The 27,583-nt window shown below is 31.8% G+C and overlaps 1 protein-coding gene and 1 long non-coding RNA gene across 2 annotated transcripts; one reads left to right on the top strand and one right to left on the bottom strand.

The window, feature by feature from the left end:
* Nucleotides 1-3,967: 3,967 nt before the first annotated feature.
* Nucleotides 3,968-17,799, top strand: LOC127719600 (kelch-like protein 2). Its single transcript, XM_052225832.1, has 9 exons — nt 3,968-4,581; nt 9,739-10,675; nt 11,162-11,285; nt 12,142-12,334; nt 12,668-12,784; nt 13,557-13,737; nt 14,393-14,596; nt 14,953-15,176; nt 17,530-17,799. The coding sequence occupies exons 1-9, from the start codon at nt 3,987-3,989 to the stop codon at nt 17,688-17,690; spliced, it is 2,736 nt and encodes a 911-aa protein (XP_052081792.1). The 5' UTR covers nt 3,968-3,986; the 3' UTR covers nt 17,691-17,799.
* Nucleotides 17,800-18,923: 1,124 nt separating this feature from the next.
* On the bottom strand, nt 18,924-20,860 carry LOC127719707 (uncharacterized). The gene is made up of 2 exons (XR_007990460.1): nt 20,654-20,860; nt 18,924-20,149 (listed from the first exon to the last, which is right to left on the bottom strand). It is a non-coding gene; the product is annotated as an uncharacterized LOC127719707 (long non-coding RNA).
* Between the last annotated feature and the right edge of the window lie 6,723 nt (nt 20,861-27,583).

Consider the following 27,583-nt stretch of genomic DNA (forward strand, 5'->3'; position numbering starts at 1 on the left):
AGAACCACGACCTTTGGTAGGAAAACTAACAATCCTAGTCAATTAAGATTGGTGTAGAGCTCTACTGCCACATGCTGGATTCTAACTCACAACCTTAGTGTTGACAGGCTAGTAGTTCTGTATTTGACTACTCGGACCACTCGGCCACCAAGGGCCCTGAAAAAAAATGTATGGAAATGGTTGACACAAACATACCAGTGAGTGTAAAAGTCTACCTCCTCATGTAATTAAAATTTACCACAAAAAAGTGCTTAAATATATAGCTCAAATGATTAGTACAAAATGTAGTTGATTGCATCATTATTTACTGTCATGTTGTTTATAGAGCCCATAAATTTAGATGCAATCCATGTTGACTTATTAATCATTTGAATAAACCTATTCTTAAAAGTTATTCACTTGAAACTGTTGTAAGATAACTTGAGTGAGTATCCCTTGCTTGATTGGAATTAAACTTATACAGATGGAAGATATAGGGACGGGTAAGAAGTCTATTGATTCTAGGGTCAAAAGTCAAGGTAACTGTTGTAAGATAACTTGCGTGAGTACCCCTTGCTTGATTCGAATTAAACCTATACAGATGGAAGATATAGGGAAGGGTAAGAAGTCTATTGATTCTAGGGTCAAAAGTCAAGGTAACTGCAACTAGAAAAAGGGGGAAAATGGTTTCCAGATTGTTACTGGAGTTTCGCTTACTTGATTGAGAAGGAACTTGTACAGATGGATGATATTGGAAAGAGTGAAAATCTGATTGATTTGGGGGTCACTGTTACTAAAAAAAATTGTAAAATTTTGGAAAATGGTTCAACTTGAATTTCTCCTTGCTTGATTGGGATGAATCTTATACAGTTGGAAGATATAGGGAAGGGGAAGAAGCCTTTCAGTTTTTTTGAATAGGTCAGATGATGAGATAACAGATAAAAGCAGAAAAAAAATGGAAACATTTTTTAACTTTAGTTTATCTTGTTTGAATGGAATGAAACTCATACAGATGGACGACAAAGAAGCGTATAATTTTTGGGGTCAACAGGTCACGATCAATATCACTGTCGCCAAAAGAAAATTTGATTTAAGTTGGTTTCAGGATGGTATCCCACTAAAAATTGCAACACATTAATGGTGAAACAAGAGCAGTAATAGTACATGTTACTTTGTCCCTTTAAGCATACGTGTATCTGAAGCCTTGAAATAAAAATGTGAAGCGTCAGTTGACAGTGCCAATTTTTTACTTGTCTATCTTTTTCTATTCTAAAACACTGATTATTTGAACCAAACTTGGACTAGATAATTTGACTTTTTTGCTAAAAGCATTATTCATACTAAAAATTACTTTTTCAACCTTTTGTCTGGTTGTCAAAATGACCAGTTTTATAAATATAATTGGTATAAAGCAGTAATGGAAGGTTTGTGATAATACGGTGAACACAACAAAAGTCGTTTGAGTTCCTCAAAGTAGAGTCTGCAAGGCCAACAACATATTTACAAAACCAAGTGCTATAAATAGAGAATAAATAGTAAAATAACAACTCCAAGGAAAATTCAGATCGGAAAGTCCCTTATCAAATGGCAAAATCAAAAGCTCAAACACATCAAACGAAATGAAAACAACTGTCATATTCCTGACTTGGTACAGGCATTTCCTTGTGTAGAAAATGGTGGATTAAACCTGATTGTATAGCTAGCTAAACCTCTCACTTGTATGACAGTCGCATAAAATTCCATTATATTGACAACAATGTGTGAACAAAACAAACAGACATAATAGGTAAAAATGTCAAAAATAGAGGTACAGCAGACAACATTGTGCTATAATCTTAATCACTATAAAACAAACAAATATGTCAACAAAGAAAACAAAATGGCATATAGACAAAGCACACAAGCAAAATATGTTTTGAAATCGTTTGCTAGGGTTGTTATAACTCAGCCTTGATAGGGTATTCCTAATAATTTGCTTTCGCAGTAAGTTGTAGCTTACGTTACTACATACTCTTTATCTTTGTTTGGTTAGAATGGGTTTTTTTTACCATCTAAGCAGTTCTTTTTCGCAATATGTTGTATTAAAACCAAAGCAGCTTACGTTTTACATTCCCTTTATGTTTGTTTGCTATCTGAGCAATTCTTGAGATATTTGTTAAAACAAATAATCATCATATTATTTTAATATAGGGCTAAACTTAAAGATACACGACAAGTCACCCCTCAAGTCACCCCTCAAGGACAACCTTACTGAACCGTATAACTTGGTATTTAATCATTAAGCAAATATGCAGTACCTATATTTGTTTTTCTTAAGTCTTTAGTGCTAGTGAAGTGATAACTCAATATATGAATAATAATGATAGGGGTTTTGAATATCATATCTTCACCAACTCTTATTGATTGAATATTATGTTTTTTAAAATCCAGAGACAAATATTAAATTATTGAGTTACAAGATATGCACTGTTTGAAACCAGATTACACAGAGAACTGAGAGATTTGATTGTCATTAGGACTTTGGGCATAATCAGAAGTGTAAAAGATTATATTAAAAAAAGACCTCTAACACAAAAATAAACTGACAAAGCATAGTGAGTCTTCAAAATTGATTTCATCTGCAACTGTTAAGTCTTTGTAATAAACTAATAAGTCTAGGCATTTCCAACTTACAGATAACACTGAATTGTCAGCATTTTAGGAGGGGAAATACACCTTAAAATATCAACTTATTTTCCTCATCCATTTCCAATTTTCAATTGGTAAAACGGCAGTTTTTATCGGGGCGAACCTTCGTTACGATGTGAAATAATAAAAAATCTGAATGGAAAGCAATCTTCACTTGCAACAAATCACCTGAAAAGAACATACATGAAAAACATTTTGGAAGTCGTAAATTCCGTTATACCGCCGAGAAAGCAAAATTGATAACGACTATCTGCTCCTTTTAAGCCAAGCACGAAGCATTTAATAACTATACAACTCGAAGTCAGTATATTATGTCTGGATTGAAATAATATGTCATATTGCAGACGTTCATCTTGGAAGCTACCTCGCAAGTTGACAATACTATACACATCGCACAAAGCATGTTGCACATTAACTTTTGTTTTCGTTACTAGAATTACTATAATGGTATGCTGCTTACTCGCTGGACTGTTAAGATCAATACATCTGATATCTTAAGGTCTTTCTCCATTTTTTTTAATAGTACAATATAAACCCGCATTTTCAATAATATCTGTATAATAGTAGAATATGACAATTTCTAATTTTATTCATCACTGACCATTGTTTTTCGTTAATTGTAGAAAAATATATTAAAGTAATTCGGGTTTCTTTTTCTGAGCATATCTTTTGTGCATGTTGCAAAAATGATTTTTTTCTAAATATCTTACCAAGTGTCATTCAATATACACAGACACATCTAAAACTTGAAATTTAAAGATTAAACTATGGAAAAATAGTAGTCGTTGAGTGTATTTAATTTTTCAGAAAAAATCTTTTAACATCAAGGGCAGATAATTATATTGAATTTGATAGGTCAATTTGTGTTATGTGATTTTTCAAGAAAACAATCCCCGTGCCCCACCCCTCCCCCCCCTATTTTAGTTTGGTATTTCGGAAGTATTTATAAAAAGCATTTCTCTAATTGAATTTTAACCAATTATATCCTTTAATGTTTCCCGAATGAGGAAAAATTACGTTTCCACTATATATTTACTAGTAACCCATATAGAAAAACTGTGATTTTGTTAATTTCAACGTATTTTAACGCAAAAACAAGGTCCATGACCCCAGTGTTTGTATTGAAGTTTGAAAGTACATTGACCCAGAAGTTGAAGAAATATTTAGACATCACAGCTACATTAATCATCAGACAAACGGGACGTTTCTGCACTGCAAATAATGTACCTACACCGAACAATAGAACTGAAGGTTTCCATTGACAACGTCGTCGTCACATTATTGCTCCTGTTCAGCAGAGAGTAGCAAGAAGGAGCAATATGCCGCGCTTCAATTTTGAGTCTTACATTTCCAAGAACTCGTTGAATAATTTTAGTCCATTGCATGATCTAGATCCGCAAGCAGATTGGGAAGATAAACGCAAGACAGAGATCGCAGATGGAGAGCAACCTGTTGAACCTAAGGCATCTTCAACATCGTCTGACATTGACAGGCAGCTAGTAACAGAAATCAATGCTTTGACAGGAGGTGAATATACATTAGAAGATCTAGGCCTACTGCCAGCATATCATGAGGAGGAAAACGATACATTTGAAGAAAAAGGAGAAGGATTCAATAATAAAGAAAATATTGATGTGGAAATTACAGAACAAACAAGTAAAGATTCCATTGAGACTAACCAATCAGCAAATCAACAAAAAGGAAAGCTTGAAAGTCCTAAGCCTGCAAGAAAGATGACAACTAGTGCGGCCGTCGCAGCGCCACTAACACTTAAGATGGCAGATAACACAGCTAGTTTTGATATCAAACACTCCAATACTATTAAAACGGAACCAGAAACCCATATAGGACACACATACGATGGTGGCATGTTTCATATAACCGATGGTGGTATGTTTCATAGAACCGATAGTGGTAAGTTTCAATTTCATTTTAAAATTATAATCGTGCAATCTGTTCATTTTGTCAAATATAATTTTAGTTGAGTACAAAAACGAGACAAAACAATGGCAAGCCGTTTTACCATTTATTCTAACTTCAAGATATCTCATAAACTTTATAAGAAATCTTATATACTTTATAAGATATCTTATATAATTTATGAGATATCTTATATAGTTAATGAGAAATCTTATATGGTTTATGAGATATCTAATATAGTTAATGAGATATCTTATATAGTTTATAAGATATCTCATATAATTTTCTTTATAAGATATCTTATAAATTATATAAGATATCTCATAAACTATTTGAGATATCTTATAAAGTATATAAGATATCTTATATAAAAAATATTTATAAGATATCTCATAAACTTTAGGAGATATCTTATAAAGTATATAAGATATCTTATAAACTATATAAGATATCTTATTTACTATATAAGATATATTTATAAAAAACAGATTATATAAGATATCGTATATATCATATATGATATCTTATATAATTTATAAGATATCTTGTATAGTTTATAAGATATCTAATAAAGTTTATAAGATATCTTATATAAGTATATGAGATATCTTATAAAGTATATGATATCTTAAATAGTTTATAAGATATCTCATATAATTTTCTTTATAAGATATCTTATTAATTATATACGATATATCATATACTTTATAAGATATCTTATATACTTTATAAGATACCTCCTAAAGTTTATAAGATATTTTATAAATATTTTTTTATATAAGATATCTTATATGCTTATATTTAGTTTATGAGATATCTTATATAATTAATAAGATATCTTATAAACTATAGAAGATATCTTATAAACTTTATAAGATATCTTATAAACTATATAAGATATCTTATAAACTATATAAGAAATCTTATGAAGTATATGATATCTTATATAAAAAATATTATAAGATATCTCATATACTTTATTAGATATCTTATAAACTTTAGAAGATATCTTATAAAGTATATAAGATATCTTATAAAGTATATAAGATATCTTATAAAGTATATAAGATATCTTATAAAGTATATAAGATATCTTATAAAGTATATGAGATATCGTATATAGTTTTCACAGATGATATCGGATATGTTCCTTATGTTGTAACTGCAATACCCTTCCCTTTTCACGAATGTGACTTACCGAATTAGACTATTTACCGGAATATAAGCAACACGACGGGTGCCACATGTGGAGCAGGATCTGCTTACCCTTCCGGAGCACCTGAGATCACCCCCAGTTTTTGGTGGGGTTCGTGTTGCTTAGTCTTTAGTTTTCTATGTTGTGTCATCTGTACTATTATTTGTCTGTTTGTCTTTTTATTTTTGGCCATGGCGTTGTCAGTTTGTTTTCGATCTATGAGTTTGAATGTCCCTCTGGTATCTTTCGTCCCTCTTTTATAAGATATCTCATATAATTTTCTTTATAAGATATCTTATTAATTATATAAGATATCTCGTAAACTATATATAAGTATATTAGATATCTTATATAAAAAATATTTATAAGATATCTTATAAACTTTAGGAGATATCTTATAAAGTATATAAGATATCTTATAAACTATATAAGATAGCTTATATACTATATAAGATATCTTATAAAAAACAGATTATTATATAAGATATCGTATATATCATATAAGTTATCGTATATATTATATAAGATATCTTATATAATTTATAAGATATCTTATATAGTTTATAAGATATCTTATATAGTTTATAAGATATCTTATAAAGTTTATAAGATAAACTTAGTTTATAAGATATCTTATATAGTTTATAAGATATCTGATATAATTTATAAGATATCTACTATAATTTTCTTTATAAGATATCTCATAAATTATATGAGATATCTTATAAACTATTTAAGATATCTTATAAATTATATTAGATGTCTTATAAACTATATAAAATATCTTATAAAGTATATAAAATATCTTATAAAGTATATAAGATATCTTATATTAAAAATATTATAAGAATTCTCATATACTTTATAAGATATCTTATAAACTTTAGAAGATATATGTTATAAAGTATATAAGATATCTTATAAAGTATATAAGATGTCTTATAAACTATATGAGATATCTTATATAATATAAGATATCTTATAAATTATATGAGATATATAAAATTAAATTCGAATAAATAGTAAAACAGCTTGCCATACAAAACCAGTGTATGTATACAATGTATTTCACTCTGCACATATTAATATGTATCGACAGATGGTACTCAATATGTTTATATATTCATCATTTACTCCCTCGAAATTGTGGTAGAGGATAGAACTTATTACAATGTTTATTTGAACATGTCTTTCTGTCCCTCTATGCTAACAAACCTTGTAAACATCATACAGAATTTATGAACGAAACACTTGAAAAACACGCAGCTTACTATAAGGTATAGGTTTTGCTCATCATTGAAGGCAATATGGTTGTAGTTGCTCATAAACTCATCCCTGTCCTTTTATCTTCGATTCATAGTTGTCACATTTGGAAATCATACCACATTTCCTTATTACATTATATGTTTGAAGACAGGATGGACACGGATATCTCTAAAATATGTAGAAAATTGTTCATTACTTCATACTGCCATCTGAAAACTTGAAACTAAATGAATGAAATGTCCCTGCTGATTAATGCGTTCGAAGACTTTTACCGGATTTCACTTCCATCAAAAAAAAAGAAACCATTGAAGAGCTACATGACCAACATGTACCTTTAGAGAATAGCCAAAAACACCATCTAAGCAATCTTAGAATTGAATCATACAAAGGTATGACGGTTTATTATACATATATTTATTCAAGATAAAAGGCATAAAATTGACAGACACAATACAGTAAAATGACATACAAATATAGCACTCGGCATGAATAGGATTTTACTGTTACAGACACTAAAATGATTTACAATAATTATGATCACTAAAAATAATAATTTAAAAGATAAAATTATAGAAATTTTCATTATTTTAATATTTGACTAGACTGTAAATAATTAATTAAATGGGCTAGATTTCCACTGCAGCCTAATACCTTAGGATTACCCACAAAAGTTAAAGAAACTTATTACCAGTGGTGTCCTTTTAAGAAGAGACTACCAGTTCACACCAAGCTTGACACATATAAATAACAAAAAATCATTTAAAACTATCACAGTAAATGCTCAAAGCTTCAATAAAATAAATTTAAAAAAAAAAAAAAAATCCATATTAAAGATGGATTTAAATTTATCCATCACATATTTTTTTACTTGTACTTTAAAATTATATTTCTTTGAGCAACTTTTAACTATTTTTGGTAGCGAATTCCAATCTTTTATTCCATTATAGAAAAAAGTGGTAGATTCACACCCTTTAATTCCAGGTATATAAAAATTCATGTTACTAGATCTTGTGTTAAAAGATGTTTCATTTCTAAAAAGATTAGTATGCAAATAATTTGGGTGTATATTGTTAAAAATATTGAAGACATGATTGAGTCTCAGTTGTTTGACTCTATTACTAATATTTAAAAGAAAACTAGTGTTTCAACTTCAATATATATCACACTTTTTTAGGATGTAATTGCAGAATAAATCTCACAATCTTATTTTGTGCCACTTGAAGTTTATTCTTCATTTGTTTACCTTCATTCATATGCATAATCAAAATGACATTGAATCAGAGAAGAACGCACTGTTCTCCTAGATTGAAAATTTAGACACTCTTTATTTCTATATAAAAACTTAAGCCTTTGATTAACTTTTTTCACTATAGAATTGACAATAAAATCACCAGTCAGATACTGATCAATTAAAATTCCTAAATATTTTACAATTTTTGGATTCAATATTAATACCATAATAAGAGATAGCAAAATCACCAGGTATTAGAGACCGAAGTTTTCGACCAGAACCAACAATTATACTCTCCGTCTTTCCAAAATGTAGGGACAATTTATTGTCAGTTTAATAACCATTCATGGCATGACTCCAACATTCTGGATAATTTATGGGAGATGACCCCAGGGTCTATATTGGAAAATAAAATTGCAGTATCATCTGCATATATCAATACTTTACAATCTGAGTCAATGCTAGTTTGAACGTCATTGACATAGACCAAAAACAACAGTGGACCCAGTAAGCTCCCTTGAGGGACTCCACATGTAATATTACACATTTCTGAAGTTACCCCATTTACACTTACAACCTGTTTTCTGTTTGTCAAATATGACTCAAACCAAGGTATAGATCTAACCCCAATAACTTCTAATTTTTCACATAATATCTTATGATCTACTGTGTCAAACGCCTTCTGTAGGTTTAATAGGACCATGCCCGTAAAAAACCCTTTGGCTGTCTAAGTTTTAATGAATGAAGCAAGAATCAGTTGAATAAAAACTTCTAAATCCTGATAGAATTTTTTGAAGTTGCTCTAGAATTTTTTTGGTATCCCAAATTTTATAAATTATTCCAAAATTGTTTTAAATTATTTTTATTTTCTTCAACTGATTTCACTACATATAGTTCAGGCATAGTACAAGCAATATACCGTGACTATATTTTTTTGCCTAGTTGCCTTTTCTCTTGTAGCCTTGTATTGTTGTCTTTCAATGCCTTAAATTTAATATGAAGTCTGAGACTACTATAGTCTCAGGTGAAGTCTACTGAAATAACTGGTCATATTTGCCTGGATTAAGGGAGCTACCATTAGATTTTTATGGGGGGGGGGGGGGGGGGGGCTAGGATGAAATTTGAAAAAAAATAGGCAGGACAGGAGTTTTGAGTAAAAAAAAAAACAGGATGAAACACTTGTAAAAAAAAAGTCAGGCTGACAATTTAAGTAAAAAAAAAGTCAGGATAAACTAAAAAAAAAAGGCAGGACCGAATAGAGTGGAAAATAAAAACACAGGACAGAGGTTACAACCAAAAAAAAATGCAGGACAAAATTTTTCATCCTAGCCCCCCATAAAAATCAAATGGTAGCTCCCTAATATTTTCATATGTTAACTGATTAAATATCAGTTTGTAAATTCTTGTTTATCAATGCTGTGTTCAGTTTGCTTAATTAGAATTATTAACTATTCTTCAGAAAAGTATGCAAATCCAAATCTTAAACTTAAGGCCGAACAACACGCAACATCTTTAATCTATACCGATGACAGGAATTTCCTTCACCCTGTAAGAAATACGAATGAGATCAAGAATTTAATTTCTGTATCGAAACCGGAAGTTATGTCTCCTTTACCAAATGAAGTGGAAGAAGCATTAGGCAGATTAAAGAATATACCCGCCCAACAAGTTTCGCATTTTGCACACCTTGGAGACTACGTCCGCCATCTGCAGGCCAATGAAAGAATATGCGATGTAACCGTTCACATCGGTACTGTAAAGTATGCTGCACATCGCATATGTCTTGCATGTTACAGCGATTACTTCGCCGATATTTTTTACAGCAGAGGTGAGAAACAGCGTGTCCCACTTACTGTCCGACTTAAAGGTATTAAACCAATTGCGTTCGAAATCTTACTCAAATACATTTACACCGGGATATTAGATGTCTATCCAGATGTCGTTGGTGATTTGATGACGATGGCAGAAAGTCTACGAATCCCGATGGTGAAAACTCGTGTCATTGATCATTTAGAATGCCTACCATTAGCAAACGCACTCGCCCTCCTGATGAAGGAAAAGATTTTCGGACCATTGTACGAAAGAGTAATGATCGCTGTCTGCGATCAGTTTAATACATTCAGACACGAATCGGTGTTTCTAGAAATAGACATTGAAACATTAATCACCATTCTGAGCAGTGATAATCTTAACATCAGCACAGAGTTAGATGTCTTCGGAGCAGCTATACGCTGGATTGCACATAACCTAATGAACAGAAAGCAGTACCTTATAAGGCTGATGCAATGTGTGCGCTTTGCTTACATGGACACGACAGAACTCTTCCACTGTAACGAAAGAACAGATATATTGAAAGGAGATACCCTTTGCAAACAGATGTTACTGGAAGCTCTTTGGTATGTATATTTTGATTCGTCATGAAACATTTTTTTTACAAGAATTGTTTTGACGAAAGTTTTGTTCGCTTTGACGCATGACTTTTTTCGTAACTGATAATTCATGGAAACAAAACGCAACTCTTTAATATAAACAAGCAAGTTTTTATCTCGAGAAATATTGCTGTAAATTGTGCATTTCTAAATTAAAAAAAAAATAATTTAATTTCCATGCCCACAAGTGTTATAGAAAAAGCCATCCTCGGTTACGCTCGAGAGCAAAAGTTTCGAAAGCCAAAAAAAACCCATAAAAACGCTTAAGGGTATAAAACCCCAAAAGGGCATAAACTGATCACATAGATGTTGTCTCATAGGCAATTATAATACCACATCTTATTTATAGACAATACTGATTAAGGTCAACATTGCCTGGATTGGATTAGCATATATAATAACAAATTGCGAATTTTATGAACTGTAAATTTGTAAGTCTAATGAAATTTACAGGATTGCAACTGCCAAGATGTTATGTAAAGAAGACCCATACAACTTTGTGGTCCCAAAACAACGTATAGCTACTATGAATAAACCATTAGCTAATCGACCTGCACAACAGCAAGAAATGTATCATGTAAGTTAATACAGAAAACTCTTTTTTGCTAATTTGCAAACCACTTAGAATATCGTGTTAGAAATCCCCGAAGCTCGTTCTTAAACTTGCGTAACTTTTATTTAGAGAACTAAGAAGTATTTACAACCCCAAAAAATATGTTACTACCTTCATCATACCATTTCTGAAGCAATAATGAATTCTTAGCCTTATACTTAGTTTTCCTGTCTTTTTTCAAAGCTATAAAATACCTGCCTTTTTTCGAATCTTTTACTTCTGACAAAAATAAGGGGTGTACAATATATCTTGTATCAAGCTTTTATAAATCCGTAGTCAATGCAGCCGTGGCCTTGCGGTCATGAATTTCTTGAGTACCATCATTTGTTGTTTCGAGCATACATTTTGTACTCCGAGTACTGAGTACAGTGTTATGACCGAAATGCCATGCCTCAGCGAATTAATTGCAGTTTTGTTTTGCTATTTGCTCCTGTCACAGACACTTACAGCAGAATAAAGCAGAGATAGAAATAAGTCACTGGGGCCAGGGCTGGACCAGTATAACACCCCACGGTCGGCTTCTCTTCTGTGGTGTAAAAAAGATTTTTTATTGGCGGACCATAAATATATGTGTATATATTATGTTTCTATTGGCACACATATATGTTTAAGTAACTGACTTTTTGTATTCAAAAGTGCTGAAGAGAAATGGTTTTTGTTTTGTTTTGTTTTGTTTCCCCATTTTTAATAGGAGCTCGGGGTCCGCAACTTTGTACCTTGTTCAAGAAAAATGTCTATGCAAAAAACGAAAACATTGCAGACAATTACCACTGCCTTATTCATACTTCTTTATTTTTTATTTCATTTCATCATTCTTCAGTCAGAAATCCCTATGCACACCCCCAAAAAACAGAGTGCTGGTGGTTCACGGAAAGTAGACGTAGAGGTTCAGTCCCCAATTATGACACCACGTTTCCAACGTTCTGAACCACAAGACGATACACAGCAAACATTACAAGATGTCATTGTGATCGGAGGATTTAACCCATCTTCAAGCAGAGCAGCCGTTTCTGGTATATATTTTATTATATATTACTAAAAATTAGCATATATTTTGAAATTCAACAGCTAATGTAATGTATATTTTCATTTTATTTACATTCTGGTCTGTTTTCTAGCCCCTATTGCCATTTACATGAAAAAGCAATAGATGTTCATTTTGATGATAAGAAAACTGGTATTGTTCAGTATATACATGGAAACAATATTTAATCATTTCCTTTAAAATAATGGTTTCATTTTCGACAGAATTATATATAAGAACTTGAACATGTAGACACAGGCACTTGTCTCTGAAAAAAGGGCATAGCTTTAGAGTTAACATTGAATTATTATTAATTTTTCAGCTAAGTCTATCGAAAGATACGATAAGAGTAACAACGCATGGAAACATTACTCTGAGTTACCGGAGCCTCGTCTTCATTATGCTGTAACAATATTGAATGGAAAGATTTACGTAACAGGCAAGTAGAATAAACTAATATGCAGTTAGTAGCATTGCTATTGTTAACAATTAAAACCTTGTTCCTTTTAAGGAAGCACAATACAAAGTTTTTTCGACCTCAATTAGACATCTTTAAACTGGTGTTAATACCTTCATACAGCTCTAAAATTCGTAAATGATGATTCAGTAGCAAGAAGATAGATTTATCTTCAAATGGTAATAATTCCTTACATAGTAATAACATAATTGATTATTATATGTAATTAATTTCTAGATTGCAATGCACACATTTGAATGAAATTATCTTCTTGCTATTCTTGTTAAGAGTTACATCATCGGTATTCCATACCCTTCTGTTTTTAATACTACTTCGTACATGTAGTATTCCCTTTGATTTTACCAACACACCACTTGTGCATTTCCAACATTTTAAAATAAAAATAAACTGAAGACTTTGTATTATTGTCAATGAGACAATTTTCTACCAGAGCCCAAAATGACGTAGAAGTTAAGAATATAATTAAAGGGAATATTAGAAGTATTTCAGATATCTGTAAAATTTTAAACATTACTAAGATTAAAAAAAATAAATAAGCAGATTCGGTATGAATTGCCGATGGGACAACAATCCGCCAGAGAATAAAGGGCGAGGATGTAATAATCTACATAACACAGTACGCCCTTCAACAATAAACAAAACCCTTACCGTACAGTTAGTATAAATGGTCCCTACACAAGCCAATTGTAGGGAGACAAACTTTATTCACATGTGCATTTGTTCTACATGACAGGTGGGATTGATCCAAGAATGAAAATAAAACTCCCAATACCATCAACGGATTCCTTTGTATACGACATCAAATGCAATGCCTGGATTAAAATCATGTCCATGAATACGGCTAGGATGTACCACTCATTGTGCTCTCTGTGTGGAATGGTGTACGCCATTGGTGGACAGGATGGCGATAACAGGTAATGTACATAAATATTAGGGATCATTATTCTTTACTTGTAAGTCTTTTTTGTTTATTATACTGGTATTATAAAGTAATGTGTCTGTTTTAATTTTAATTTTACGTTTTGATCAAGTTAAAAAGAGGAACGGTTTAAAAATAAACATGTTCATGTGTTTGATCTAAGTCAGGAACCTTAATGTTTTATCCTTTTGGGGATTTAGTGCTGATTACAGATCTTTTATTGTCGCTGTAAGATCTGTTCTTTAAAATTCTGTACCCGGGACGATGTACACATGTAACTTGTGTAGACGATCTCTGAATTTCATCTGAAATTTTGTATCGTTTGGTAGTTGTCTTATTGACGTTTGCTCTACACAACAATGTATTAAAATATTATTTAATTATACACAAGACAACAAAGGAAACATGATTATCTTATGCCAAAAAACACTTTTTTGATATGCGTATTTTCGGGCTACCGTATATATGGTTTTCATTTTCATTTGTTTACCTTATCAATGGGAATAATATTAGATTTGAGGAATACCTTATAATTTAACCAGAAATCTATTGACAGTCCCTAATTGATTGTCGGTATGTTTCTAGTAGACTAACAAATTTATATATAAGCAGACCTCTGCTTAGCTAACTTAATTGCCTTTTATTTTTAGTGTATTGAATACAGTGGAATGTTATAATCCAATGACCGATAACTGGTTCTTTGTCAAGTCAATGCCAACAGCGAGGCTGGGTGCTGCAGTTGGAAACCTTGATGGTATAATGTTTGTTACTGGAGGTTATGGAGAAAATATCAGCAGAAGGTCTGGAATGCCTGTTCTTGACACCGTAGAAAGCTTCGATCCAAGAAAAAACATGTAGGTTAAAATAATAAAAGGGTTTTCTTATGTTGATTATTAGTGCTGTTCGGTTGCTGCCTTTTTGACATATATCAAACATCTTTTGTTATTCATATTTGAAATAAAAACTAATTGGATTAGATAAATTACACAGGAATATTTACTAAACTATTGCCATTGTATTGTGCTTAATCATCGATATTTGTTATTCCTTGATATTTGTCCGTTGTATTTTTCTTGGAAAAAAATCTTGAAACCTTACCATCTTTTCAGTTTAATTGAATATTCACTTTTTAAAATAAAATGTTTTATACACAAAAAATCATATCATAAGGTTTTTATACTGTCAACATTGCATTACTTTTCGATTTCAGATGGACCGTTCATAACAATCTTCGGTTTCCTCGTTGCCATGGTAATATCGTCACTATCAACGGCATAATGTATCTTTGCGGTGGAGCAACCCGATCTTATACAAGCATGGATTCTGTGATCAGCAGTGTGTCTAGTATCGATGTATACAACAAAGAACATGATGTCTGGGAATTTTGCTCTGATATGGTAGTATCCAGACATGATGCTGCCGTTGCCTCAGTTGGTAAGTCATAAAACATCTCAAAAGTATAATCGTCCACTATTACATTGCGAAATCAAAAAGATGTAGGGATTAGAGTGGTTTGTGATTTAAAAAACATGCAACTCAAAATATAAGTCTTGATATTTGGAGATGAGGTGAGCTATATAAAAAGATAAAATAAACAAACAAAAAAAGATTTATCTTACCTTTTCATTTAAGTACATATTAAAACAAAAGAAAGTATAAGAAACACCATTTTCTGGTTTCGAACGAATTAACGACTGCATACAACGACTTGTATACGTTATTTAAAAAAGATTTTCGCTGAAAATGGTTTCCCACCCCCAAGACTCCACTCTCCACTAGACCAGCCATTGTAACAGAGTCAGTTGATTTTCCATTTTGTGACATGCAGAGAGATAGACAATCATTTATAATTATCCCCGATGCAAAGCTACGGAAGAGTAAAATCAACCAGGTGAACTATAGAGTTTCTAATAATATATTATAGCCTGAATTATTGACATTCCATTATAACATGATAAAGTTCAGCATCAAAAAGTCATCCACCAAGTTAAGCAAAGCAAACAAGCCATATTAAAAACATTTTGACTTACCAGTCGCCCATTTCGTTTCTGTCTTAGATTTCTTGCGTATTTGTTTAATGCTAGGGTCCTGTTATTTGACATTTTTTACTTATATCTATAAATCATTACTGTTGCCGTGCACGACATAATATTTCGATTTTCTGTAATTGTTGTCACGCATCATTGACATAGTCGATTTAATATTGAAAATTTTAATAATATCCAGTTCTTGTTTAAATGGTTGGAAAGTATATTATGATAAAAGCTTTACTTTTATGAGCCTAATTGAGTTATTTAGAATACTCGTCAAGGTATACAAAAATTCTTACGATCGAATATTTTGAAGGAGAGAAAGGAGTTTTGAACTTTATATTTGTTTAATTCTATAGCGGTAATATAATAGTTATATATGTCTGATATTGTATAATGCTCTTTGTGGGTACTTTTAATTCTTATAGAAGATGATTATTTCTTATAAAGTAGAATATATAATAAATCTCGTTTTTTATCCCTTTCAAGAGGATTATTTGCAAATATGTTTTTTTCGGGTTTTTTTTTTTACAGAAAAGTAATGTTCTATAGTAGAATTTATCACTATTCCTAAGTAATAACAAGTGTACACCCGTTATTTTAACGTCAGCATGTATGTAGAGACAGTTTTCAAATCCGGAACTTTGAAATTCAACCATACAGTATTTTTAAGAGCATTTTCCTGTCAAACTTTCGAACAAATGTTGCATATTTTTCAGTCATTTTTGGGGAAAATATAGCTTTTTGTCCTGAGCCATATACTTTTATCTCGTCATGTCTATACAAAATGTATATTTACAAGATTGGATCTACTTCAACCAAAGCACGGAGAAAAGGGAGAGTGATAAATTTCTTAGCTTTCTGTAACTGCGAGTACTCTCAGATCTGTACTTTGTGTCTTTTGTATTTTTGTAAGTGTTTTTGATGTGCTGTGAATCGATCTGATGAGGTAAGCCCTTTTCAACTAATTTTAATAGTCTGTTCTTTTGTCGTAATGTCACATCCTAGTCAAGAGCCTGCAATTCAGTGGTATATGATTTGTTTTCGTTTATTGTTTCGTACTTAATCAGGTCGTTAATTTTCTCGTTTGAATTGTTTAACATTTGTCATTTCGGTGCGTTTTATCGCTTACTATGAGGTATGGGTTTTGCTCATTGTTGAAGGCCTTACGATGACCTATAGTTGTTAACTTCTATGTCATATAGTCTTTGGTGGAAAGTTGTCTCATTGGCAATCATACCACATCTTCTTATTTTATAATACATGATCTATTCAACTTTGATCGTGTTGTCCCTAGGCCAACAAACTTTTACTACAAGAAGGTAGTTGGACATAAGTTTTACACTCGTTAATAATTTCAACTCTTACATGTACATATAAATCAGTTTTACTATCCGGAACTTTGAAATTTAAACTTGAAATCAATCTGTTCTTGATTTTCTAGCAAACTTCTTCGTTTAGACTCTATTTGCATTGTTACTATGTATTGCGAATTCTGGATTTATAATTTATATGATTTTGTTGTTTCCTTACGAATACACCGTTAATATCATTTATCAAATCAAATTATATTTGTATATGTCCGTAACTAGAGGTTAGTGATAAACCCATATTAGCTGATGGCTGTAATTCTTCTTCTCAATATTCCATATTGAGAAGTGTAGTGCTTTAATTAAAAAAAAAACTTCTTTGACCCGCAAGTTTGCTCTCTCACGAAACTGTGAAATAAGATTAATACATGACTATTATGTTTGTAGGTGACCTTATATACATAATTGGAGGTGCATCCACACAGTCTAACCGAATTTTGAGATCAGTCGAATGTTTTGATACTTCAACAAAATCATGGGTTCCTGGGGTTCAAGATCTGCCTTATCCATCGAAGTGGATACGAAGCCTGTCCATTGTTAGCAAGTAAAGGGAAGAGTTAATGTCGATGTCCAAAGAAGAGGTTATAGAAACTGAACTGAATGATTTCTTAATAAGCATTGTTAATGATATAACAATAAATATATATGCATTCTTAATTGTATTTATTTCAAAAGATGCGCTTTAACCTTGCGAATATGCACACTCAAAAGATCAGTGGACTTTTGATGTCACTGCATACAAGGCTTATCGTGTTTCTCTACGTTTATACCATCTTGCTCAATCTCCGTAATTCCGCTTTGTGACGTACGAGCAGGACGTCACAATGTGAGAGGAGAACTTATTAGCCACGAAACAATGGTACTGCATCACTTACTTCCGGTAGAACAACAAAATGTTAAAAAAAACTAATGAAGGTCAAAATAGTGACCAGCATATTAGTACCATGGACAGATTATGCGAATTGTAAAAAATCGATCAGCCGCTCGACACATTGGTTCACATTGTGACTGACATTGTTCGATATCAATGCGTAGAACTGCTATAATCTATAAATATCTCATATGCCACAGTGTTTACCGCTTTTGTCATTGTCCTGGATAGACAATAAAGCCGTGTTTTGGTTTTTATTTTTTGTCAAGTCAAATGTTCAAAATCATTCAGCACGGTAAAAAAACTCATAGAAGCAAAAGCACTAACATCAACTAAATTACGCCATACATTATGACACCATTTTGTAAAATCCAATCCAAAGCATTCCGTGAAATAACTTTGTCTAGCAAACAATACATCAGTATACCGGACGTATGCCATAAATTATTTATTATTTAGTTCGAAATAGACCTAATTAATAAATTATTTATAGCAAACATTTGAGTAATGATCAAATGTCCCTTCACAGACTATTAATAATCTACAAGCAATACAAATAATAACTCTACCTTGACTTGACCTCTCAGTTGATATAGATTCCGCAAAAGTATGACATGTTTTGCTGAATACATGGTAGGATATTGCTATGCTTACAATGGCGGTGCACGTAGTTTCACACTATTTGGAGTACATTCGATCTTTTTCATTTCCTGTTTGCCCATATTTGTACCTGGACTTGTAATATATTGGCTTTATATTTTCAACTATATGCTTTTCTTCATAAGGAAACAGTTCACAAGAATAAAGACATATCATCCTACTGTGACACAGCTCAGTATTATGACTTGAGTTGGGAAAACTTTGTATGCTCATAGATATGCGTTTATTTTTGTGAAAAAGTAGTATTACAAAATTCTTATAAATCTTTTTTTATTTCTTGTATTCATGCAGAACTACAGCAACAGATATGTTTCAGTTATCTTCCTGTCAATTTTTACAACTTTTTAGCTGTAACCATTTCAGTATCCTCCAAAATATTTAATAGGAAAATAAAAATCCGCCAAAATAAAAACCGCCAAAATTGTTCGTATACTTTGTTGCCCCTAAATCGCGAAATTTTACATGGGTGAAAAAACGAGCTCCATGGTACTACCAGTTGTTATGTGAATACTTCAACAAAATAAAAGCAAGTATTTTCAAGTACATTTGATTCGATCATAAGACGTTAAATAACAGAGATTCATCACTAAAGTCATTGCATAAAAGTAACAGATCACGTTGTTTGTCGTAGTAAAGACACCTCGGACGCTCGATGCCATCTGTTTTTCCTTTTAATTCCTTGTGCTCTTTTCCATCACATGACATAACCATGACATTGTTGGATTCGTACCACGTGATATAGAGGCAACCCTTGCCGTCTGATCTTATGCTGAGAGGCATTTTGTAATGTTCATCTCTGAATGTCCATAGCTGATTTCCTAACAAGTCACAACAGTAGATCATACTTGTTTTGGTCCTTGTGTAATAAATTGTATCCCCCTCAATATCAAGGCGAGTAGATATTTCAATATCAACTGGTATCTTGTTCTCTATTTCTCCGTTAATTGTTGCTACCAATATCCCTCCTCCGTCGACGCAAATATACAGTCTTTTTTTATACCATTTTATACCGTAACAAAACTTTTGAAATTCAATATCTTGGAATTTCTTCAATGAAATATCAATGATCTGGAAGTGATTTGTAAATGGATAAGTAACAGCGACTATGTTGCCATCGATTGGCGTAAGATCAAATGGCTCATTTTTGACGGTCATCGTGCCTATAAATGATCCATCGGCTCTGTGTAGGAATAAACCTTTATTGTTCCATTCTATATACACTAGTCTATCGTCTAATATAAGACAAGCCTTTATTTCTAGTCGTACAACGCCGATGCGTTTATTTCGGAAAGCCTTCTTGAGCCCGAGTTTTATTTTGCCTATATCTCTTTTGTTTTGTGTATTCATATTTCTTTCTTTCTTTGAGATCAATCAATTTCGACCCCTGTATGTCTCTTCAAACCTCTGTAACTGGTGTTTTTTTTGTTGGTAATTGATTTACTGGGCATCTGCATCATTTTTGCACAAACTTCGTTACTTGAAAAAGAAACAAAATTTATAAATGTGGAAACACTTGCAAGTTGTTCTGAGCATAGAAATTTATAAACGAATCTTAGTTTTCTCAGATTCAAGTTCTCTGAATATGCTTGTTCAAATTAAAAGCATTATTAGATAATAAAAAGGAGTGGATAATTAAGATAAAACTCATATACGTTAATCTCAGTCATACAACGTGCAGTAATAACTAAAAAAACTATTATCATTATGTTGTCCTTTGCAATAAAGAATTATATAAGTAATATGCAAATCAAAATGATTAATGCATAGGACCAAAAGAACAGGAAACAACTATACTTTTGATCGTAGGAACTTAATATTAAACGAATTAAATATTTACATTTACAAAGCTTCAACGTGTCACTATAAACGCCTTTAATTATACTGAGTAGTCTTGCTTTCAATACACACACACATATATATATATACCTGTCAAACAATACTTCACCGCCAGAAAAATATAAAAATATATCTTATACTTACATTTTTGATCCTTTTTACTGTGTTGTTTAAACTTACTTCCTAGTTTGTCCATAAATAGGCATTATACTGTGACATTGTTAAATGTTATGAAAAACCCAAGAATGATTGATCAGTTATTACTTTTGGTTTGAATATACTTTATATATCAATTATACATCAAAGTAAAGACATAACAATTTCCTTGACAGTTGTAAGAGCACTAATCAATGGAACAGAAATATTTGAAGTTTAAAATCAATCGATTGAAGATCTACACAGATATTTCTTATTTAATTTAGGAACCCAGTCGTTGTTGAAACTTATTCCTTTATTTACGATTTTTTTTTAGAAGAGGTAAACTAGTCAGCATGAACATACTTTGATGACTCAGTTTCACAGTATCTACGTCAAACAACAACAGTTCGCTTGTACAGACGAGAAACATTCTCCGAGAGAATCGAGAATTTTTCAAGAACATAATAGTAAAGCTTTCAAGATTTATGAACTTTATAAGAAAGAATAGTTTTATAAACAGTCTCCCGTACCAAAATCCGAAGTAAGAAAAAAGAGATTCGCTGATGACTTTGCGTTTTTCTCTCCAGTTATGTATAGAAATTGGACGATATTTCGGTCCCTTTTCAAATAAAATTCATAACGTCTTGATCTGTAACATCATAGCCACAAGAATCCTATCCTAACCATTGAATGGTCATAGTTTACAGAAATTGGAGTGTTGTATTCAGTATCAAAGTAGGAAGTAATGAGTTTAATTTAGCTTAAATCATGTAATAAGATTCATCGCAGCAACGAAACAAATCCATGAATACCACATTGGTATAATGTGTCTCCATCGAAATACCGACAGATAAAGTACCAAAATGATTGAAACTGAACTCTTTCAATTCATTTATTGCACATCGAAATCATTGTAATTCTGATTACCGAAAAGGGTTATATAATATTGTAACGATTTTGAAATGCACTTAAATTTGTCGAAAGACCACATTATCTAATATGAAAACTGTGTTTTATTTGATTATGTGTGCTTATGTTGTGTTTAAACAATAACAAACTTCACACATTCAAATTCATTGACAAGAAAGAAGCACAATAGGTACCCATTTGAATGATAAATGCATAGTAAATAGCATGTCAACATACACAGTAAGTATGTTTTCATATTTCAGAGAATGAGATAAAATCAAAGACTGTGTAACTAACTATTGCTCCCTCATTTTAAAAAAAAGTTACGTTCGTTGTACGTTAATAAGCAGACCAATAAGTTCACTAAATTGCTGAACTAAGGTGAGGTAACTAATTAATAGCAGTTTGTGTGAGAACGAACTACTTCGTTTACTTTTAAGAACAAAATATTTATTATTTATGTTTTATGTTATGTACTCAGGACTCAAGCTTCAGTTAACCTGTAATTGTGGTTATATATTATAGATATATATATATTCTTTGTGAAAGAATACATAAACTGAGCAATCGTAACACGCATTTTTTGGTTGGCATTTGTTCTTTTTTTTTATAATAGAAAATTTAATCAAAAAAGTTTTTACAATAAAGTAAACATTTTGCCAAATTTCAATGGACAATAAAACTGCATTCGTGTACATTGTAAAGCATAATGTATAAATTAGATTTAAAATGCGTGTTAAAGGTTCTCATCAAATTTTAATGTTGAATAGTATGTAATAAGATACTTGAATGATATATGTCAATATAAATTTTACAATCAATTTCGGACAAATATTTTATGAAAGTTAATGGTTTTATAAAGCAAACACTTTGTCCTGAGCTCGGTAAACCAATTTACAATAGAACAATGAACTGTTGTAGATTTCTGATTTTAATATCAAATATTGACTATATATACATAGGCGTAATTGATGGTTTTGTTAAATCAGACCTACATATCTTACAATATCAAGCCGACGGTATTGTTATTCGAAACAATGGCAGGACCAGCTCAGCTACCTATCAAGGTCCAGGCTAGTCATAATGACTATGTAGATTCAGAAGAGTTTAAAACATTATTGGATATAAATATTTAAAAACTTTAATTAACAACCGCAATGACCCCATCAAATCACAAAGAACTGGATGTCAAAAGCAGACGTGTTAATATTATAAATCTCTGGAGATACGTAGCCATTTTGAGGTATGGGACTTAGTTTTCATTAAAAGTGTTACATGCAAATACAATTTACCTTAAGCCTGTTTAAAAAGGCCTGATTATTAAATATTGTATCGGATTTAAATGAAATTCATTTCGTACATTGAAACGCGATTAAAAGCAGTGAGTGACATCATGAAAACGAACTTCTTATAATGTGAAAAAGTGGTCAATACCGGATTTTCTAATTAACTTAGACAATGATCAAACGAAAAGGAAACGGAAGTTTTGAGAAGCTGCCAAATATTCGGGATACAGTTATAAATGGAAACCTGCTGCTCACTTTACACGAGGACAGAAGCATTAAACCAGATCTGAAAATTGGATATGAACAAGCAAAAGAATCTAAAATATATAAACGGACAAGGCTGAATGACGGATCACCGAGACAAATGAAAAAGTGGCCAGCTTCATTACTACTATCTGGTAGAAAAGTATTTGATTCTATTGACATTCCTTCATCAGAATCAGTTGATGCTGACATTGACAAATCGAGCGAAACCGAAAACGGAATGCTGCCACCAATTGATAGTGAAAGAATAGTGCTTCTTGAACCCTCAAAATCTTTCTACAATGATTTTGGACTACGTACTCAAAGCACAGACACGTTTTCTGGATATAGGAATATGAAAATGAAGAAAAACAAATCGACATCATTTGTAGAAAAGGAGATTGAAAAGAAAGCCATGAAACATATACACGCTATACAAGTGCTTAGTAATTCGAAAAGAGGAAGCTACGCTATTCGCAGTGTTAATTCACTTAAGGAGACACTCGGTCCTGTGAGGTCGAACACAGAGGTAATGTTACCTACATCATATGTGAGGTCACAGGTCGTCTCAGAAAAACACCCAACATTTGTGGATGTTACCAAGAAACCTCCATATAATATGTTAGTAAGGACAAGAGAAGGGAACACCAGAGTATCACGGAGAGGTAACCCTTTACCAGAAATCAGCGGAAGGACACTATTGGGATTTGAAACTAAGTTGAGCGGTCACGCGTCTGTCAAGGAGTGTTCATAACTACAGTAATCAGTATTTTATGGATTACAAAATATGTTCATAACTACAGTAATCAGTATTTTATGGATTAAAAAAATATGGAAATTTTAAGACATGATATTAAGCATGTACATGTAGATCTAATACATGTAAGGCGCAGGTTTATATATTAGCATGTGTGATTTAATGTGAATATACCAACAGCACACCGTGAAGTTTTAAATACAACTGTATCATATTAAATCTTATGACCATTTTCTTTATTCAAAGTCGTGAGCTAGAATAAATGACTTGATGCTCCTCGACCCCAATTAAATATCAATATTGACAGAAAATGGATTAATTCGTCATTCATAACCTCTCGACCGAATCTACTTATACCGATATTATCAACCAAAAGATTTCAACAGAATTATCAACGTATTTGTGTGCTTTTAAATCGCTTTAAAATCAATTTTTAAAAGGATTTAAAATATTTTTCAATCATATATAATATGCATGTATGGATTGTAAAATGAGAAGTGATTACTGAATGTTATGTCTAGATTTTTAAGTATTATTACGCTACTAAAGTATGCAACTTGTTACAACAATTCAAACTTTAAACCATTCAGTTATTTTGTTTTTTAAATCATTATAAGCTTATTCACGACCTTCAAAATTACCTTCATTGGATTTAACCCTCTTTCATTTGCTTATGTAATAGAGGCGAGACTCTTGTTAAGGGTTAGCTCAGCTTGAGTTACGAGTAACAGGCGTGCAGCAACGTGTTGTAATGCATTTGTTTCTTGATCTTCATTAAAGAATAGAAACTATAGTATAAATGTAAATCATTTCGTAAAAACGTTGTCCCCTTATTTCGTAGCTGTATAAAATACACCACCATCATGGTCAGTTGCGACTTTCTAGTAATTTCGACCAATAAAACTGGTATCATTAATTTTGAGATTTTTCGCCTTTTTCTTGCCTAAATTACCCGGTCCGTTTAATTTGCGGAGCCTTGGTTTATTTACACAATCGAGCTGTTTGTAAAATTTGTTCCCAATAAAATACATCTGTCTTTTTTGTTGAAAATACACGGTGCTTTTACTTGGTGAGTTTTGCTTGTCGTTACTCACCGGCGTTTCATCGAGTTTGTTTGGATAAAAATGTTCAAGGCCGCCACTTCGCTACAACTTGGAGCAAAAGCAAAGACACTTATTTTTTGCGATGGTATAGACCCCTTCTGTTTTTCGTACCACATGTTAAAAGTGGCTGTGAGGATAAACCATAGTGCTTACAAATGTACCACCAAAACATCTGAACTAATCTTTGGATTGCTTTTATGAACAGGATTGTCGTAACAAATTTATATTTCAGTTTGTAAACTTCAAATACTTATCACCTCGAACGAGAAACATACATGTTTTAATGAAAAGCATTGTACATAGAATTTTGTTTCAAGGTCAGGATGCTGAACTATTATATAAAAGTTATTAATTACAATTGCAGCATTATTTATAAAAGGTTCAAAATAAATTATTGATCCTTGTGAGTATTCCTTTTCCGTAGCCTACTATTTTTGTTGAATTTTTTTTCATTTATAGTGTACATAAAAAAATTGCCACTCTGGACATTGACAAAAATAGGTAATCAGCGTTCTCAAAATGACCCATACCATTTTATATTATTTTCGTTATTGACATGATTCAATCTAGCCAATTAAGAAGAAGCTGATCCTCGTTTGGCGGTCTTTCTAAAACACACTTCAATTTGAAAATAAAGAAGAAAACATAAAGAATTCCATGAAATGTTAGGTAATAATACCATGACTTATATTACTATTCTTTACCTAACCAGAAGGTGGAATGTCGTTAACAATAAATTTGAGATCATACTCTACAGAAAAATAGTAAGGCCGGACGCAGCATGGTCTTACTTTTCGATACCAGTAATCGATAGCCACACAATATGTATGGTAACAATCCAAACCTAAGAAAAAAACTAATCGGAATTTATGTGTAAATTTCAGATATCATAAGACGAGTAAAGTGTTTTGTTTTTGTTTTTGTGTTGTTATTTTTTAAATTCTAGCACGTAGTCAAAACTTGATAACTAATACAGAAAAAAATCCCATAAAGTGTTTTTTATTAATTCTATCGCGTAGACAACTAATACAGAGAAAACTTGACAACTAATACAGAGAAAAACACAAACGTAGAAAATCGTAAGTAGATTTGACGTAGAAACAGATGGCAGTACAAATGAATATTTTTAAAACAACAAGCATTCATAAAATTAAATACTAAGTAAAATGACCACATATATTATTTTGTTAACAAACATCTTTTAACTAGTAGGTAACAGGAAGTTTCAAATCAAACGGATTAAGAGATTCTTATAAAAAAAACTGGGATATGGAGTTCCAAGCCAATGTTCGTCCCTTTTTAAATAATGACAAAATTGAAGAAAGGAAGAGGGTTGTTTTCTTCTTCTTGACCCAAGAATCCTGTATATATAAGCAAACAGTTGTTACTACACATAGGCAGATATATATATACAAGTCTAAATTGAAAACAACGTTCAAACCTATGATTGCGTTGGATAAAAACCGCAATTTTTATACGTGTGCATGCAAACAAATGTCTTGATAGAGGGGTCTAAATACAGCACAAACAACAATTTCCAAAAGACCAAATGAGTGAAAAAGTATATTCTAACAAAACGCATTTGACTAGCAGGTCGAACAACTGATGTTCTTAAACCCTGCTGACTGCCATTGGCGATTGCCAAATAAACGGATCACAAGTTGTAACAAAATAAATCTTATTATTAATTAATTACCAAACAGAAAACAATAAATTTGCGGAAAAGATGGTATACCGCAAAGATGAGGTGCAAAAATTTGTACACCATATCCGGATTTCGACAATTAATGTCTCTTCAGTGATGTTAGGAATCGAAACGGCATTTGGAAGGCCATATGATTTACCTCAATTTAGGATAGACTCTTAAATTTTGAAAGAGTCAAAATAGGATGAACAGATCATATAAACCCGAAGGCAAATATAATACAAGCCCTAACGAAAAAATATAAACAAGTCTTAATTGAAAACAACGTTCAAACCTATGATTGCGTTGGATAAAAACCGCAATTTTTATACGTGTGCATGCAAACAAATGTCTTGGTAGAGGGGTCTAAATACAGCACAAACAACAATTTCCAAAAGACCAAATGAGTGAAAAAGTATATTCTAACAAAACGCATTTGACTAGCAGGTCGAACAACTGATGTTCTTAAACCCTGCTGACTGCCATTGGCGATTGCCAAATAAACGGATCACAAGTTGTAACAAAATAGATCTTATTATTAATTAATTACCAAACAGAAAACAATAAATTTGCGGAAAAGATGGTATACCGCAAAGATGAGGTGCAAAAATTTGTACACCATATCCGGATTTCGACAATTAATGTCTCTTCAGTGATGTTAGGAATCGAAACGGCATTTGGAAGGCCATATGATTTACCTCAATTTAGGATAGACTCTTAAATTTTGAAAGAGTCAAAATAGGATGAACAGATCATATAAACCCGAAGGCAAATATAATACAAGCCCTAACGAAAAAATATAAACAAGTCTAAATTGAAAACAACGTTCAAACCTATGATTGCGTTGGATAAAAACCGCAATTTTTATACGTGTGCATGCAAACAAATGTCTTGGTAGAGGGGTCTAAATACAGCACAAACAAAATATATATACAAGTCTAAATTGAAAACAAC

The sequence above is a fragment of the Mytilus californianus genome, unplaced genomic scaffold (assembly GCF_021869535.1).
Source record: "Mytilus californianus isolate M0D057914Y unplaced genomic scaffold, xbMytCali1.0.p SCAF_1, whole genome shotgun sequence".
Classification (NCBI taxonomy): Eukaryota; Metazoa; Mollusca; class Bivalvia; order Mytilida; family Mytilidae; genus Mytilus; species Mytilus californianus.